This window comes from Rhinoraja longicauda, chromosome 7, assembly GCF_053455715.1.
Source record: "Rhinoraja longicauda isolate Sanriku21f chromosome 7, sRhiLon1.1, whole genome shotgun sequence".
Classification (NCBI taxonomy): Eukaryota; Metazoa; Chordata; class Chondrichthyes; order Rajiformes; family Arhynchobatidae; genus Rhinoraja; species Rhinoraja longicauda.
In genome coordinates this window covers 50,928,144-50,947,713 of record NC_135959.1, presented here as the reverse complement: position 1 = coordinate 50,947,713, position 19,570 = coordinate 50,928,144, and the positions used below count along the sequence as shown (strand labels likewise).

At 42.8% G+C, this 19,570-nt stretch overlaps 1 protein-coding gene across 6 annotated transcripts in view; it reads right to left on the bottom strand.

Annotated features, from left to right (window-relative positions):
- The window catches only part of LOC144595273 (beta-galactoside alpha-2,6-sialyltransferase 2-like), a 66,576-nt gene that overhangs the window by 33,730 nt on the left and 13,276 nt on the right, over positions 1-19,570 (bottom strand). For 4 of the 6 annotated variants that reach the window (XM_078402562.1, XM_078402567.1, XM_078402568.1 and 1 more), the window contains exons 2-4: positions 9,602-9,961; positions 7,684-7,939; positions 3,814-4,786 (exon numbers count right to left, since the gene is read on the bottom strand). In XM_078402562.1, the coding sequence (XP_078258688.1) occupies positions 3,814-4,729 (916 nt within the window). In that variant the 5' untranslated portion in view covers positions 4,730-4,786; positions 7,684-7,939; positions 9,602-9,961. Of the gene's footprint in view, positions 1-3,813; positions 4,787-7,679; positions 7,940-9,601; positions 9,962-19,570 lie in introns of those variants that run through there. The other 2 variants (XM_078402564.1, XM_078402566.1) reach the window with 2 other exon arrangements.

Here is a 19,570-nt window from a genome sequence, read left to right as displayed (position 1 = left end):
CACATCTAAGTGTCTCAGCTCTCCCACAGTACATGGAAGTCCAGTTATGGACCACTCTGGTGTTCTACATCACACTTATTATAATAATGTCACTGGATGAAACTCGAGGCCACCCCCGCCACATTCAGATAATATTCTTCCAAAGATAGGCAGGAAAACACATTGGATTAAGGGAATATGTAAACATCTGGAAGAACTCACCAGCCCAAGCAGCATCTGTGGAGGCAAAGGGATCGAGACCATGCATCAGGAGGGAAGACAGCCGGCATATACAAGTGCAAGGGAGGGGTGACATTATTGATGCTTTATGTTTAGCACAAGTTTCCAGCATCTGCAGTTCTTAATCCTTGTGTCTTCAGATTTTATTACACGTCAATTGTACCTGCTCCTGACAATTATTTAACAAGTAGTTCAGATTTAAAATGACCCTACAAGATTAGAACTATTAATTCTCTAGGCAAATATTTTTTTTATAACTGCTGTAGGAGTAAATCAATGGTATATTAACTGTACAGTTTCTTTTTCTCATTTAGTGGCACTATCTAGAGCACATCTAAAATTGAAGGCCTATTGAACGTGGTAAATGTCCTTGCACCCAGACATCATTTGTAAATGAACTTTTATACTTGTTTTCTTTTAGTCCACATATTAAACTCTGGACCTTATTTCCCAACAGACCATGACAGAACATGGCATGACTTTCTGCGTTGTGTTTGTAAGACGACTAGCTCAGCCATTGCATCAATCTACTATCTCTAATTAAGCCAATCTGGCTTGATATTGATGCTTAGCAATTCATTTCACTCTCACACCGAAAGGCTTGACATCTGGTAAACCCTGGAGGTGACTCCATGTGAAAACGATCGATAATAATCAACTTATGAGCCAGACTAAAACTTAGATGATTCACCAGAGCTCATACCGTATTGTGCAAGAAATTCAATTTCTTTGCCGTTGGGATGAAGCAGCAGAAATGTGACACAAGGAAGGAGTTCTGGCACCACAGCCCATGGTTCCCCCAGTATTGCACATCTTCCAACCCTTACCTGCAGCTGTGGCAACCTCCTGTACCTGGCCACGAACCAAGCCTGAAGCAATCCAAGGATTTAGTCGATGAAAATGAGAACAAAAACTGCAGTTGCTGGAAATCTAAAATAAAACCAGAATGTGCGAAAAGGACTCAACCATTCGGGTAAACTTTATAGAAAAAGTTTTAGGTGTAAGACCCTTCATCAGTCTCTTCACCTATCGAAGGGACTTGGACCTGAAACGTTAACTGTTTCTCTTTCCACAGATACAGTCTGAACTGCTTACTATTTCCAACACTGTTTTTATGACTAAAGATTGAGTCAATGGCTTGAATTAAAATGTCTAATTAACAAACCTGCCACTGATTTTATTTGTTTCCGGTGTCTCCAAAAGACTTGCATCAAGATCGCAGAGTGAACACCCTGAGGCACAGTGGTGCAGCTGTTAGAGCTGCTGCCTCACAGTATCAGAGACCCAGGTTGAGCCTGACCATGTCTGTGTAGAGTTTGCTGTCTGCGTAGAGTTTGTTCGTTCTCCCCATGGTCGTGTGGGTTTCCTCCAGGTGCTCTGGTTTCCTCTGTCGAGGAGGGACATCGGAGGGCGAGGAGGGACAGTGAGAGTGGAGGGCCAGCGAACCATTGCCCGCATGAGTGCCAGCGGTCAGTCGGTCGAGGATGGGCCGCTAAGGTCCCGGCGGTCGGTTGAGGACGTGCTGCGGAGAACAAGAGGGATGCAGCGTGGGATGGGGGGAGGGGCGAAAACAAAGAGGGACCCGGCCTGGTGGGGCTACCAAGAGGAGTGAGGGACCCTGCATGTGTGGGCCGCTGAGAACAAAGTGGGGCCTGGCATGGGGCGACAATAGACAATAGACAATAGACAATAGGTGCAGGAGTAGGCCATTCAGCCCTTCGAGCCAGCACCGCCATTCAATGCGATCATGGCTGATCACTATCAATCAGTACCCCGTTCCTGCCTTCTCCCCATACCCCCTCACTCCGCTATCCTTAAGAGCTCTATCCAGCTCTCTCTTGAAAGCATCCAACGAACTGGCCTCCACTGCCTTCTGAGGCAGAGAATTCCACACCTTCACCACCCTCTGACTGAAAAAGTTCTTCCTCATCTCCGTTCTAAATGGCCTACCCCTTATTCTCAAACTGTGGCCCCTTGTTCTGGACTCCCCCAACATTGGGAACATGTTATCTGCCTCTAATGTGTCCAATCCCCTAATTATCTTATATGTTTCAATAAGATCCCCCCTCATCCTTCTAAATTCCAGTGTATACAAGCCCAATCGCTCCAGCCTTTCAACATACGACAGTCCCGCCATTCCGGGAATTAATCTAGTGAACCTACGCTGCACGCCCTCCATAGCAAGAATATCCTTCCTCAAATTTGGAGACCAAAACTGCACACAGTACTCCAGGTGCGGTCTCACCAGGGCCCGGTACAACTGTAGAAGGACCTCTTTGCTCCTATACTCAACTCCTCTTGTTACGAAGGCCAACATTCCATTGGCTTTCTTCACTGCCTGCTGAACCTGCATGCTTCCTTTCATTGACTGATGCACTAGGACACCCAGATCTCGTTGAACTCCCCCTCCTCCTAACTTGACACCATTCAGATAATAATCTGCCTTTCTATTCTTACTTCCAAAGTGAATAACCTCACACTTATCTACATTAAACTGCATCTGCCATGTATCCGCCCACTCACACAACCTGTCCAGGTCACCCTGCAGCCTTATTGCATCTTCCTCACAATTCACACTACCCCCCAACTTAGTATCATCTGCAAATTTGCTAATGGTACTTTTAATCCCTTCGAGAAGGAAGAAGGGCCACCGGGACTATATTGAATACTTTTGTAACTTTGTCAGCACCCTAAACTCTTTGCATATTTGTGTATTGTATGTAAAACAAAGAATTTTGCTGTACCAAGTACATGTGACAATAAAGTATCAATCAACCAATCAAACATTCCGGAAATGTGTAGGTTTGTAGGTTAATTGACCTCTAAAATTGCCCCTAATGTGTAGGAAGTGGATGAGAAAGTAGGAGAGAATAGAATAGTGTGAACGGGTGATCAATGGTCGGCATTGACTCAGTGAGCCTAAGGCCTATTTCCATGCCTATACACCAAACACTCTGATGTGCAAACAATTGAGAGATTTGGTTTGCTGGGTTCATAATGCCCTCCACAAGCCCCCTATACTATAGATGCCAACCCCACCATCTGCACTGCTTTGTTTGCCTAATGTTATCTTACACATCAAAATGATTAAAGTTTAATGCAAACTAATCTACCCGATTTATTTGAAAATAATTTGTTTAATTTAAAAGAAAACCTCCTTTCCATTAAACATGGACTAAATCCTCTGTTTCCAATTCCCTGTATGATGGGTTCCCTGTATAATCGGTTGACTCTTAATGAATTAACTGATGATTATTTGGTTGCTAATTGCTTTTACAGTTTTAAGTTCAGAGTTGATTTAAGAATATTAAACAAATTTCACTTTTGTCTTTTTACTGACACTGAAAGTTGCGCCTTCCTTACTAAATTTTCCAGTCCTTGCCCCAACTACAGATTGTCCACATTGGACTAAGAATATGCTCGTCTTCCAATCTGCACTGTAGGTCAGTTTGCAGCCAGTGTATTTTTAACACCTTTGTTTTTATTTCCTCCCAAAATTGCTCCTTACACATGTAAACCATTGTGAGCCTAACAAAAAGTTCCAGTCAGTAACAAGAAGTACGTCTAAAAAAATGCCAAAAAATATGCTCTTACCTATTTCTTCTCCAAGGGAGGAGTTCAATATTGCACCAGCAGATGCAACAACTGCACAATTCCTGAAGGCTTGAGGGTTGCTCCTGATCTTGCTCAGAGGAATTTTGGGAATGTGTTTTTTCCATCCAGAAGTAGAAAACGGAGCCTCTTGCCCATCGATGGTCCTCAGATTGACTTTGTTTTTCAGTTCACATAGGAGATCTTCCCCAATCATCATCTCAGCCTCCCTTTTCTTTTGGTAGTGGACGCCGTGTCTGTTTGCATTCATATAGTCCCTCATCGCTTTTTTTAACCGAGGATTCAGCATCGCCGATGAAATATTTCCCCTCCACAGTTTCACAAGCATTGCACTGGATTTTGAAAACTCCAAGTCCTCCAGGTCCAAGGAATCTAGATTTTCGAGTAACGGGTCGAGAGAGTAACTCGATCGCTCCTTATATTGGATCGCTGTTTCACGAGGCCTAGACTTTGCATCTTGAATAATTCCTTCCTCAAAGACTTCGCTATCTTTCATGACAACATTAGCCATCTTATCCACTGCCCTGTTTCCATTGACCTGCCTTCTCTTCACACTTTTCCCCACTTGAAGCTTGCCACTGTCCTCCTGGGTCCATTCTAGTCTGGGGTCATTCAGATAATCTAAATGCAATGAACGCACAGAATTTATGTCATCTTCAAAAAGACTGCTTTCTCTGCGACTCACTGAGACCTTTGGATTTGGGAAGGCTCCCATAATGGCCCGCAGTTTTCCCTGTACGGGGTAGAGCCTTCGTGTCTCAGAGTTAGCAAAAGAGCTGGCTGGACGCTCATCGGTTTTGAAGTCTGTGAAATAAGTAAACAGCAACAAGACAGCGAGGGCCCATGCCAGTATCCCAATCAGCACCAAGTGCTTCCATTGCTTGGCCTTGGCTTTCATTGTCCAAACTGTACCAAACTCCTCGGATTCAGCACAGATGGCGTGTGAAAAAGCCAGCTAAAACAAAAATAAAAGAACAGACTTGATTAAAACCGATACATCGTAGCAAGAAAAGTAAATTGTAAGCAAGTCAAATTTATCTTATTCCGTTTTAAAGAGTAAATCTTTCACAGAGCTGCTCTATTAAAGGGGCATTACCACACCAGTTTCAGGACGACAAGTCTTCAGTTGAATTGCCAATACACACAAAAGGTGGTAATGATATCACAGTGCAATGATGTATGAATTCCATGATTAGTCTTTAGAGTTTGCCAATAGTTTGAGATTATTCATGTTAAAAAGCACCATTAATTTCTTTGCGAGAAGGAAGACGAATATCTTCTCATCCGGAGCACTTTTGGCAGTAAATATGCCGAACGAGATATTTATCAATGATTGATTAGGTGTGATTTTTTAAATGCATGGAATTGATGTCATCCAAAAAAACACTGACAGTGCAGTTCATGATTAGTACAGGTGTCAGAGGTAATGGGGAGAAGGCAGGAGAATGGGGTTAGGAGGGAGAGATAGATCAGCCATGATTGAATGGCGGAGTAGACTTGATGGGCCAAAGGGCCTTATTCTACTCCTATTCCTTATGACCTTATGACCCAGCACCCTCTCAGCAGGAAGTGTTAAGAGACAAATCTCTGCTCAAGTCTCAAGAATGATTCATGAACCTTTAGACATATGACTGAGACAGAAACGCTATCACAAAATCATGTGGAAACGATTGAATGATGTAAAATAAAAGTTCAATTACCTTAAAATCTTCTTCACTTGTCAAAAGGAGAGCAAGAAACAGAGAACTCATGAAAAACAGGCAACTTGTGCCTCGCACAAAGCAAATGCCCAAATCAGAAACCTTCTTCTATCTACAGGAATGATGAAGAGACTTCGGAGAGGGTGCAACAGCGGTTTACAAGAATACTGCCTGGATTACAGGGTTTTAGCTATAAGGTGGTTGGAGAAACTCTGATTGCTTTCTCTGGAACGCCTTGAGACTGATGGGATATCTGATAGAAGTATGAGAAGCATACCTGGAATAGATAGTCAAAACCATTTTTCCCCCAAGGGTGGAAATGTAAAATGCTAGTGGGCATAGCTTTGAGGCAGGAGGGGAAATGATTAAAGAAGATTGGTAGGAATGATTATTTATTTTTACAGAGAGCAGTCAGTGCCTGGAACACACTGTTAGGGACGGTGGTGGAGGTAGATATGATAATGGTATTTAAGATGATTTTAGATAGTTTAAACTAAACTAAACAAGATAGGCAGACATGGTTATGTATGGAATGGAAGGATATGGATCATGTGCGGACAGAGACGGGATTAATATAATTTGACATCATGTTCATCGAGGGCAGAGTGGCCTGTTCCTGTGCTGCACGGACCCGTGCTTTAAAAGTGATTATTTTGAAGGCTTCTACTGTTGCTCTTCCATGCAAATGAACAACACTCTGTTCATGTAAGCAAATTCAGTTTCCAATGGATAACCATCCACCTTTTAATTCCCTGGTGGCTCTATTTTCTGCATTACCCTTCTAAATATTTCATGCTCAATTCCTCCTTTTGATTATATAGTGATTGGAATGGTCAGCAATATTTCAAGCAAGATTCTATTGTCTCCTACGGTTTCCGCAGAGACCGCTCCCTCTGCAACTCTGGTTAATTCAACCCTTCCCACACAAACCACCCCCTCCCTAGGTACTTACCCCTGCAACCACAGGAGATGCAACACCTGTCCCTAAACCTCCTCCCTCGACTCCATCCAGGGACTTTCAGGTGAGGCAGAGGTTAATTTCCTCCTACTCCAACCTTGTCTACTATATCCGTTGTTCTCGGTGTGGACTCTTATACATCGACGAGACCAAGCATAGACAGGGCGATCATTTAATTGAACACCTACGCTCAGCACGCCTTGGCCTCCATGATCACCTGGTTGCCAACCATTTTAACTTTACCGTACTGACCTTTCTGTCCTGCGCCTCCTCCAGTGTCAGAGTGATGCACCATGCAAATGGGAGGAACATCGTCTACGCACCTGAGATACAGCTGCAAGGTTTTCTTTGTACCTTTATCTTACCATACTTGTGCATATGACAATACAGTTTACTTGATTATAGGACAATTATAATTAATCTTTTTCTTTTATTTCTGTCAACAGTTTCTTTTTTCGTCTCATCAGAATTATTCTAAATGTCATTGGTATCTTTAATAAATATTTCTAATTTTCCATGTTTCGAAATATATCATAGGTTGCAGTATTTGCATTTTATTTAAAACATTAACATCTCAGTAATCTTTGTTCCCTCATTTTAAGAAATACAGTGCACATTGCATGCAACTGGTTTAATCCATTTTATAATATAAATTGTTCTCACTTTATTTTTAATCATGCTTTTACAATCCAATTTATTGTACTCCTGACTATAAATGTCCTCCTTTATTTAAATCTGTCCCAAAAGCTTTTTGGGTTCATTTATATTTAAACATTCATTGTCAATTCCTCTTCCCGACAATTAGTTTAGAGCCAAAAGGGCACAAAGTGCAGGAGTAACTCAGCAGGTCATGCAGCATCTCTGGAGAACATGGATAGGGGACATTTTGGATCAAGACCCTTGTTTAGCTAACATTTTGACCCGAAACGTCACCTACCTATGTTCTTCAGAGATGATGCCAGACATGCCGAGTTATTCCAGCACTTTGTGTCTTTTTGTGAATTAACCAGCATCTGCAGTTTTGTTTCTACAATTCGTTTATTGTCTTTGCCATATCCTTATTTCCCTTTTTCTCCTAGTGCTTCATCCCACAGGTGGAAACCAAACAGCTTCATTCTAATAACATCTATCTTTTAGTCAAAAGAAAGCCCTAAAGCACTTCTTTATTCATTTCTTCACAGATGATTCACCTACATCTTAAACTACCAAGGATTCTTGTGGGAGATGAAGTCACTTCAGCTTCGGAGGACGAGTCGAGAGACGGCTCCTCAGTCAATGGTGGAGGAGGGTTCGAATCCCGACTAGTTATCATCTCCTACATTTCAGGAACAATGAAGAGTCCAGAAGAAGCAAGAGGGAACAACCTCCTCCCAGTCAGGCTCCATGGCTGCAGCACCTCCTCCGGAAAAGCTGCAAAGCATTGCTGGAGAAAGTTGGAGTAAAGGGAAAGCTGGGAGAATAAAAAGAGAAACAGCTGCATTAGTCACAACGTATAGCATGGGGACCCAGATTCTGCTTCCCAGCCATTACTCAGAAATAGTGATTATTCCCTCAGCTGAAATATTTCTGACTGTACAGGAAACCCTAGAAATGTGGCGATCTCTCTTCCCTGATGTTAAGGTTAAAACTCTATCCGTGCAGCCAGGAAATTGAGAGGTCGAGGCTCATTGATTCAATCTCTTGACTGTCACTGGACCCATGTACCTCCAGTCTATTCTGAGAGAGCTGACCACTGCTGTCATTTCCTGCTATTCACCCGACTACACATCCTTCTCCAATCTACTGAAACAGACTGTGCTGTCCCCCAAAAAGCAAGTGAAAAAATGTTTCCTTCCAACGGTGGTCATTTTATATTTAGGCTAACTCTGCTTCCTAACAGTTCACACTTGAATACTCTCACAATAAGGGGAGAAAAAAAATAGCAACAACAAATTCAAGGAGTCAACAGGGCAGGAAACTGAATAAAGGCAAAAAAGTGTTCACCGGACAAAATAAAAGTAAAATAAACAAACAACAAACAAGCAGATAAATACATAAGATAGCAGAATTGAGAAGTGGGAAGAGAAAATAGGAAAGGTGATCCTATTCCTATTGGTTGAAGAACCAATAGGTTGAAGAAAAATACATTTTACATTGATTTATTGACTTATTTTTCCACACAAGTTCCACGAGAACTAATTTTATTCCTTGTTTCAAATTTCTTGGTAGTGATTTGTGAATTCTTAGGGAAGATTTCAGTAACTTGAGCAGCCATAACAGGAGGGTCACCTGTACTTACAAACAGAACATTTGTAAGCTTGTGCCCATAGCCCTCGCTCTGTGTTGGTATCATTAGCATCTTAGAAACCAGAGCCCCCGGAATGCAATCGAATGTGATTGGGGCAAATAAGAAATCAATAAATATTACTTTGTATTACTTTATGCTGATCAATGCCACACTCATTAAAAATATTGATTATGATGAGTGCTCTCATTTACATACATAGTGCAGCTGCAAAGACTCCTGTGATATCTATATAAAATGGTTATGATTAAAGCGAATGTTTCCCAATGGGGCTCCATCCATATACGATGTTCATTTTTCAAAAGGTAAGCCAGATATGTGCGTTTCCATTTTCCATATGCCATGTTATCCCTTTGTGTGAATAATTTAGTGCATGATCCGTACAGAGTTTTATTGTGATCTGCTTGATAATCAATTTCAAAATGTTAAGTTGGCAGATTTAGACTTTAGACATACAGTGAGGAAACAAGCCCTTCAGCCCACAGTGTCGGCGCCAACCAGTAATCCAACACTAGCACTATCCAACACACTAGGGACAATTTACAAGTTTACCGAAGCCAATTATCCGACTTCTTTTGAGGGTGGGAGGAAACCAGAGTACCTAGAGAAAACCCACGCAGTCACAGGAAAAACGTACAAACTCCGTTCAGCCAGCACCCATAGTCAAGATCGAACTCGGGTCCCAGGCGCTGAAGGGAAGCAACTCTATTGCTGCACCACCGTGCCTCCCTAATTCAGGGCATTAGACAGGGAATAACAGTTGATCTATCTTCTTTTACCTTCACTCCCTCCCTCTAAAAAACAAATTGCAGCAATAAAAGCACTTACAAAGGCATCATGTAAAGCTGCAACCACCAGGAGAAAGTGGTGCCTTACAGCACTAGAAACCCCGGTTCGATCCTGACTACAGGTGCTCTCTGTACAGAGTTTGCAAGTTCTCCCTGTGACTGTGTTGGTTTTCTCCGGGTGCTCCAGTCCCCTTCCACACTCCAAAGACGTGCAGGTTTGTTGGTTAATTGGCTTCTGTAAATTGCCCCTGGTAGAACTAGTGCACGGGTGATCACTGGTCGGTGTGGACTTGGTGGGCCGAAGGGCCCGTTTCCCCTCTGTATCTCTGAACATCCAAACTAATCCTTTAAAAGTGTTTGATATTCATTCTCGGAACATCAGTGACATTGACTACCAGAACTGAAAGACAAAGCATATGGTAAAAAGTCGTAATCACATGCAGATCAGAGTATTATTAGAAAGTCTTTCCCTGAATGACAGAAGTGCTAAACCAACCATCATCCAACAGTATCACTGGTAATTTTTCTAAAATAAGCCCCCCAAAGTTACAAGATCACAATGTTGAATTTTATTTGACAATGTTCTGTTGTAGGATTTAAACTCACAAATTTGTTAGTTTGTGAACAAACTATTCACAAATAGTTTGTGAATATTACGATCTTATTCGTAATATTTGTATGAATATTACGATCGTAATAACGATCTTCGTGGTGGTGGTGCAGATTCTGCACTGCTTCAGGCACATTGAATATGCAATTATTTCTTTACGAAGGTATACTCAATGGACCCATTTCAATGAATGTTTCCCCTAAATACTATTGAATATTTTATTTTAGCCCTGGAGTTTTACAACTCATAGTTGCTGCACCCGCTAAGATGATTTGATCCCATTCACCTTCCAGTGCTCTTCGTGTCTCCCTTGTACCCATCACTAACAGCAGGTTACTTCTAGGTTCCTGATGCTCCACGCATTTGGGCGGCTCACTAGTACAGCGGTAAAGTTGCTGCTTTACAACCTGGGCTCGATCCTAACTACGGGTGCTGCCTGTCTGGAGTTTGCACGTTCCCCCTTTGGCCGTGTGAATTTTCACTGAGTGCTCTGGTTTCCTCCCGCATTCCAAACACTTGCAGGTTTGTAGGTGAATTGGCTTCTGTAAGTTGGCCCGAGTGTTTCGGATAGAACTAGTATCTGGATGATTGCTGATCGGTGTGGACTCGGTGGGCTGCATCTCGAAACTGAACTAAACATTTTAAACAAGTTAACAGGCTCATGAAATATTACTCATGAAAGTGGCAACATAAGTAGATAGAGTGATAAAGAAGGCGTATGGTATGCTTGCCTACATTGGTCAGAGCATTCAGTAGAAAACTCAGAAGGTCATGACGTGGCTTTAAAAGATATTGGTTAGGTTGGTTAGGTTGCATTTGGAGTATTTGGAGCAGTTCAGGTCATCCCGTTATAGGATATGGAGGCTCTAGAGGATGCAGATTGTTTACCAGAATGCTGTCTGAATCAGAGGGTCTTAGCTCTAGGGAGAGGTTTAGTTTAATTGTCAAGTGTACCGAGGTATCGTGAAAAGCTTTTGTTGTGTGCTAACAAATCAGCGGAAATACAATACATGATTACAATCGAGCCATTCACAGTGTACAGATACATGATAAAGGGAATAATGTGAATAATGCTTAGTGCAAGATGAAACCAGTAAAGTCCGATCAAAGATAGTCCAAGCATCTCCAATGTGGTAGATAGTAGTTCAGGACTGCTCTCTAGTTCTGTAGGATGGCTCAGTTGCCTGATAACAGCTGGGAAGAAACTACCCTGGAATATAACATGGTGCCCAGAACTGAACACAATATTCTAAATGCGATCTCACCAACGTCTTATGCAACTGCAACTTGCAGGGGGCTGAGAACGCATCCTTGCGGAACGCCAGTGTTCAGGATTATCGTAGAGGATGGTTTGTCCCCTATCCTCATTGATTGGGGTCAGTTGGTCGAGGATCCAGTTGCAGAGATGAGTGCTGACCCCAAGTCACCTGAGTTTGGTGATATGCTTGGATGGTATAATAGTGTTAAAGGCAGAGGTGTAGTCTATAAGTAGGAGTCTGACAAAGTGTCTCTTTTATCCAGGCATTCCAAGGATGAGTGTTGAACAACTTGGAATGTTTTCTCTGGAGCATCGAAAACTAAGAGAAGACCTGATAGAAGTATATAAAAGGATGTAAGGCATAGATAGAGGGGCACAATCAGAACCTTTTTTCCAGTGTGTAAAATGTCAAAAACTAGAGGACATAATTTTAAGGTGAAAGGGGCAAAGTTTGTGGGAGATTTGCGAGGCAAGTTTTATGCAGAGGGAGTCGAGTGCCTGGAACATACTGCCAGGGGCAACGGTGGAGGTAGGTACAACAGTGGTGCTTAAGTTGCTTTTAGATAAGCACATGGATATGCAGGGAATGGATCATGTGTAGGCAGAGATTAGTTGAGCATGCATCATGTTCAGCACAGACATTGTGGGCTAAAGGAACAGTTCCTGGGATGTACTTTTCTGTGTTCCAATGCAAAAGATACTGTTAACTGCAAAATGTCTGACTTTAAAAAATGGTTTATTCATATAGAAATGCGATATGATTTTGAAGTACAAAATAGAAAAAGTAAAAGACTTGGAAACCGATAAAAGTTTTGGAGTTTATTGGAGTTGGTGCGGCTTTATAATTTAAAATGAAAAGAGTGTTCATCACAGGTGCATACCATTCATTGTTCTGTGTTAGTGATCTCAGTGTTGACAAGCACAGATTGTAGAGCAACTGGAGAGGGGAAGGGCTGACCCAAATATGAATTTGAAAGCCATTGTATGACTATCTGAGAAAATCTGTGAGGCACATTAATATCCTTAAAGTTTAGTTTAGTTTACTGTCATGTGTACCGAGGTACAGTGAAAAGCTTTTGTTGCATGCTAACCAGTCACAGGAAGGCTATATGTGCACGAAGGAACTGCAGACGCTGGTTTAAACCGAAGATAGACACAAACAGCTGGAGTAACTCAGTGGGACAGGCAATGTCACTGGAGAGAAGGAGTGGGTGACCTTTCGGGTTGAGACCCTTCTTCAAGGCTATACATGATTACAATGAAGCATTCCACAGTACAGAGATACCGGATAAAGGGAATAATGTTTAGTGTAATATAAAGTAGTTTCAGAAAAATGACCAGTGATGCCGTTGAATGGTTGGTTTAGCACTGTGTCCTTCAGGGAATGGCCTTCTAGCGTTATTTGTCAGATCGGCTGACAGTGACCATCGTAACTAGAAGTGAGTTGGTCTGCAAATACCCAGTGGGCCATCATCTCACCCTCGTCCTCCTAGGAACGCAAGCTTTGCACTGACAATCCCCATATCGCTTGCTTTAACAAGCCCATTGACCCCTCACACATCCCTCTGCCACAACCAGCCCCACTCACAAACAGGTCTTCTGTCCTCCAATTATCTCTACCGCTGATGTTTGCTTAACGATGATCATACGATTTGTGAATACAGCAAGAAATACTGCATTTAGGTACCATTTCTCTCCCTGTTAATCTGCATTTGGACAAGTACGTGGATGGGAAAGGTTTAGAAGGATATGGGCCAAACATGGGCAGGTAGAACTAGTGCAGATGGAGCACCTGGGTCAACATTGGCAAATTGGGCCAAAGGGCCCGTTTCCATGCTGTATGACTATGACTTTATGGAAGCACTTTAATCTGACCGGAAAGTTGGGATTCTCATCCAAAGGATTTTGTGTTTCTCTACGATACTGGTGCTATATAAATGTAACGTTTCTTTTCACCTTTGAACATTGATTTTCAAAGTGACTAATCAGTTGCATCCAGTCATTTTCATGATAGCTCTAGCAGACAGAACAGGAGCACTACAGAACTCAGTGATGTCGAGCCATTAAATTCTCAGTTTTTCATACAAAAGGTGGATTTCCCCAGCGTGAGAGGATAAAGTACTTTTCCTTCATGCAAAGATGATTTTGTTCTTAGACACATGACTTACCAGCATGGTTCCCTCTGTGTGATTTTCACAACATAAAAGATATGCATAGCTGGATACTTAATTTCCCAATTGTGTAAGTCTGAAGTAGGACTGTAGTGGGATTTATTTCTAAATTCCACCAGGCTTCTTATTCTCTTCTGATTCTATTGTTAGAGTGCCCTACTCTTCCTCTTTTCTTTTTCCTTCTCTCTCCTGTTTTCTTCTCCCTCCTTCTTCCTCTGCAATACTTTCCTTCTCCACCTCTTATCAACCACTTCTCTCTCTCTTCTCAGTTGCTTTCACCTTCTCCCCATCCCTTGACTGCTTCTTGCTTGCCCCGTTTTTGCCAAACTTAAGAGCATCTTGTCACATGTTTAATTTAGTTTAGAGATACAGCATTGAAACAGGCCCTTCGGTCCACTGAGTCCACTCCGACCATCAATCACTAGTTCTATTTTATCCCACTTTCACATCCTACGCTCCCAATTTACAGAAGCCATTAACCTACAAACCTGCACATCTTTGGTAAGTGGGAGGAAACCGAAGCAAACCCACGCGTTCACAGGGAGAACATACAGACTCTACACAAACAGCACCCGAGGTCAGGATTGAACCAGAGTCTCCAGTGCTGTGAGGCAGCAACTCTACCAATTACACCACTGTGCCGCCCTTGTTCCTGCCTTTCACCTTTTCCCCATCTTTCCTTATATCTTTTTGCTTTTCCTCAGGTTTTGCTTTGCTATAAATGTTTTCCCTCACTCTGTGCAGTAAATTCCTCCATTTTGTCCTTTGCATACAAACTATATGCACAGAGCACCCATTGTCAGGATCGAACCCAGCTCAGTGGTGCTGCGAGGCAGCAGCTCTATCACTGCGTCACTGTGCCACCCGCATGTTGAACAGTGCAGCCCAACCCTTCCAAGATTTAATGGCAATAGCAACCGATGGACTCTGCTCCCTCACACCAATCACCTAGCATTCTTCTCCCAGGCCTTCCTTCCAATTTTTCATAAAGGTTTTCACTCACCTAGATCTGTTTCCCCTCTGCTTTAGCTACTGCTATTCCTCTCTCCTTCAACCTCTCACCGTCCATTATCTTTCCCACTCTCCTCAGACTATAACTGTGGCAGATTTTCCACAGCCGAGACCTACCAATCCACATCATCATTCCATTTTTTTAAACCGTCCCTCCCAAACCTCATTCATCACAAGTTTCCCAGCCTTGAATCCGAGTCGACCCATTGATTGCGTTTGGACTTGACTGTACGCAACATGACAGAACACAGGCCACTGGAGTTAAATGACAAAAAGCCTCAAGTTTACGTGTCCTTCCTGTCAGCTTTGTTCATTATAAATTCACATGTCCGTGATTTTAATGGAAGGTGCCAGTGCAAACTTGTCATGTTGAAATTACACCCACCTCCGGAAAAGCTGCCACGTCTCGAACAGCAGAAGGGCATTAATTAAAGCTTGACAATATTCGGGTAGGGAATTTCCATTATAAATATTCATAATGCAAACATAGAACCAAGAACAGATTGCATGACTTCTAAAAAGGGGACTGAGTTACTTTTATGCACATGGTTCCAATTATCCTCTGACCTCATTCACTTCAACGAGTCTTCACTCTGTTTGCTACATCCAAGAGGGGTCAATGTGGATAAATACAAAGGCCCTGCAATGGCAGATCGCTAATTCCATTTTATGGTGTAAAAATAAACTATTAAGAAAGTTTGTGTAGGAAGGAACTGCAGATGCTAGTTTACACCGAAGATGGACACAAAATGCTGGAATAACTCAGCGGGACAGGCAGCATCCACTGGAGAAAATGAGTAGGTGACGTTTTGGGTCGAGGACCTTTCTCAGACTGATGAAGAAACGTCTCCTACTCCTTTTCTCCAGAGATGCTGCCTGAGTTTCTAAGATTGTGCTGCTAAATCAGCTAATCACAGTTGGGTGAAGAACTAGACGTCATAATTGGCCCCCACATTCTCGAGATGGGGAAAGGGTTTAAATTTGTACATACATGTATGTAACTCAAATATTAATTTTCTTTTGGGGCAGAAGGAAAATCAAAAAGCAATGGGAGTTTAAAAATGGCGAGATTATTCACATAAAGACATAAAGTGCTGGAGTACCTCAGTGGGTCAGGCAGTATCTATGGAGAACATGGATAGATGACATTTTGGGTCGGGACCCTTCTTCAAACCAATATCCTAGGCCAATGTCTCCACTTAATGTTGGTTAATACAATGTCAGTCCTTGCTCAGCTTTTACAAGAAACATTATTGTTTTAAAGATCAAAAGGTCAAAGCAGTGGCAGATTGCGGCTAATATGTTTAACACTTTACACTTAGATTTTCTGTTCACTTTTAACTGTCAGTACTGATTCAGCATGACCTTGACTGAACGAATTACAGGGATTACACAGAATAAGATCGTCTCTCTTGGGGCAAACCCAGACACATAATCATGAACTATAAAATGGTCAGCAAATAAATGCATAAATTCCTTCCAGATGAACATTCTCTGAAGAAGGATCTCAACCCAAAACGTCACCTGTTCCTTTTCTCTAGGGATGCTGTCTGACCCGCTGAGTTACTACAGCATTTTGTGTCTATTTATGGTGTAAACCAGCATCTGCAAATCCTTCCTGAACATTCTCCAAAGTTGTGTTCCACTTTTGTAAGATTTGGATTATTATATATAACTGGTTGCTGCAAATTTACCATTAGCTGAAGATAAAAATATAATATGCAGGTTCCATCGATACTTACATAAAGTGTGCGGTCTATTCAAGAGAGAGCTGGATAGAGCTCTTAAGGATAGCGGTGTTAGGGGGTATGGGGAGAAGGCAGGAACGGGGTACTGATTGAGAGTGATCAGCCATGATCGCATTGAATGGCGGTGCTGGCTCGAAGGGCTGAATGGCCTACTCCTGCACCTATTGTCTATTGTCTATTGTCTATTGTCTATTCATACAAATCATGAAAAAAATTGTTATATCCCCTAAATTTCCTATAATTGTTATTGATGGGAGAAATCAAAATGGGTGAAGATAAATGGGTGAGATAAATGGACAAAAAGTTCTAGTAGGAACTAGACCAAGTGGACCCATTGGGCCCAAACCTTTCCTGCATTGGTGCAGCCCCTCTCCTCCCCCCTCCCCGCCCCCCACACTCCCACTCCCCCCCACTTCATCCCCCTTATCCTCCCTCCTCCCCTCCCCCCTCATCCCCCTCCCTCCCTCCTCCCTAGGAGATAGATTTAAACTTTAAAATGTGAATAACTTAAAAAATATAACACCAATTTCAATGAAACTTCTTCCATTAGCACCATAGTAAGGTGGGCCCAAAATTGTCGTGCTATTGTGTACCGTTTTGGCTGTAGTTCAGGAACAAACAAACAAACAAGAGTTTTAGTATATAGATAAGTGAAATTTCCTCTTACAGTAGTTACTGTTGCACAATTTATTAATCAGAATGACACTGTTTCAAAGTAAATGCACAATGGTCACAGAAAGGCTTCAGTTTTTATGTAGAGAGTGGATGAATTAAATTGGAATAAAGTAGTTTTGAGGACATGTTCCTGGAATGCATTTGAAACAATTTCCTTTATTGGAAATTGGACTTCTTACTGCTCACAGAATCCTGGCTTAACCCTGGTGAGCTTGCTCCACTCGTGGAACTCTGTCCTGATGACTGTAACTTCTTCACCTCGCCTAGGCTCTCCGGACGCGGTGGGGGCTTAGCCACTGTGTTTAAGAAACATTTCAACTGCCGCCTCCTGAACGCTGATCATTTCTCCAGTTTCGAGGTGCAACTAATTAAAGTAGGCCTAGCCTATCCCCTCTTAATTGTTCTTGTGTATCGCCCACCAAAAATGCATAAGGACTTCATCACCCAATTTGCTGATCTGATTTCTAGCATTTTGCCCAAATTTGACCGGATCATGATTCTTGGTGACTTTAATATTCATGTTTGCTGTCCCACTAAGCCTCTTGTGAGTGAATTTATGCACCTGGTTGAGTCCTTCAATCTGACTCTTCACACCACGGGACCCACTCACAAGTTAGGCCATACTCTCGACCTAGTGTTATCGTCCGGATTCCCAATCAACAACATTGAAACTACTGAAGCCTGTCTATCGGACCACAGCGCTATCATTTTTGACGCATCTCTGCCTTTATCTCCCGCAAAATCTCATCTCTCTGTTCGCTACTCCCGCGACATAAATTCATTGACTGCCAGTAAATTCTCCGAGGCTCTCACAGCTGCCCCCAACATCTGCACTATTGAGGCCTCTCCCCCCCATCTCAGCACTGAAGATCTCGCCTCTTTATTTAATATCACTTGCTCTTCCATCCTGGATTCTATCGCTCCCCTTAAAATGAAAAAGACTAAGCCCAAAGGTCGGCCGTGGCTCAATGATACCACCAAAGCCCTAAGAAGGGAGTGCAGAAAATCAGAAAGGAGGTGGAAATGTGACAAGCTTCAAATTTCCTTCGAAATTCTGAGAAACAATCTTCTCAAATACCAGGAAGCAGTAAAGTCTGCTAGAGCACAATACTTCTCCGACCTTATTTCCAAAAACTCTCATAACTCCAAGGTCCTATTTAGAACAATTACCTCTGTCATATGTTCCGCCCCCAGTACCAGCTTAGTTGGGTCCCCTGCTAAGTGCGAAGAATTCGCTAAATTTTTCACCAACAAAGTTGAGAATATTAGAATGAACATTTCCCCTCCCACCCGTGACCTAGCTGTCTCACTAGTCTGTTCATCTAAATTGGACTGCTTCCAACCCGTCACTCTATCCTCCCTTGCAAAGCTTGTCTCCGCTATGAAACCTGCAACCTGCCCCCTTGATCCTGCCCCCACTGCCCTTCTGAAGGATGTCATTGCAATAGCCAGTCCCAGCATCCTCTCTATTATCAACAGTTCTCTGGCCACTGGCACTGTTCCAACCAGTTTCAAGCACGCGGTGGTCCAGCCCCTACTGAAAAAACCTAACCTAGACCCCACCTTGCCTAGCAACTACAGACCCATTTCCAAACTGCCATTCCTGTCAAAAGTCCTTGAAAAGGCAATTCTAAACCAATTAGTGCCCTACCTGCACCAATACACCATCCTGGAAAGTTTCCAGTCAAGTTTCAGAGCCCACCACAGAACAGAGTCTGCCTTGTTGAAGGTACACAACGACCTGCTTCTCGCCATCGACACCGGCGACTGTGCAATCCTGCTCCTTCTCTACCTCAGCGTAGCGTTCGATACAGTGGACCACACCATCCTTATTGACCGTCTCCGGTACGCGGTTGGCATTGATGGCACTGCCCTGAGCTGGTTCGCTTCGTACCTCAAAGATAGGAGTTTCGCCATCAACATAGGCAGTTATTCCTCTGCTCCAGCTAGCCTCTCCTGCGGAGTTCCACAAGGCTCCATCCTAGGCCCCATTCTCTTCTCTCTATACATGCTCCCCCTTGGCCAAATCATTCAAAGGCACGGCATTTCTTTCCACTGCTATGCCGATGACACTCAGCTTTACCTCCCCCTGAAACCCAACAACCAGTCAAATTTAAACAGCCTCTTACACTGCCTTGAGGACATAAAATGTTGGATGGCACAGAACTTCCTCCAATTAAATGAGAGCAAGTCTGAGGTCATCCTATTCGGCCCCCCCGACTCCATCAAATCGATAACAGGCAGTCTTGGAAGTCTATCCTGCCTAGTCAAACCGCATGTCAAAAACCTCGGCATGATATTTGACTCTGCATTAAAATTTGATAAGCAAGTCAACGCTGTGGTAAAAGCCAGCTTCTTCCAACTTCGAACCATAGCTAAAATCAAGCCTTTCCTCCAATTCGACGACACAGAAAAAATCATTCACGCTTTCATTTCCTCCCGCCTAGACTACTGCAACTCCCTATACACTGGGATCAGCCAATCTTCCCTGTCCCGCCTGCAACTGGTCCAAAACGCCGCAGCGAGACTCCTGACG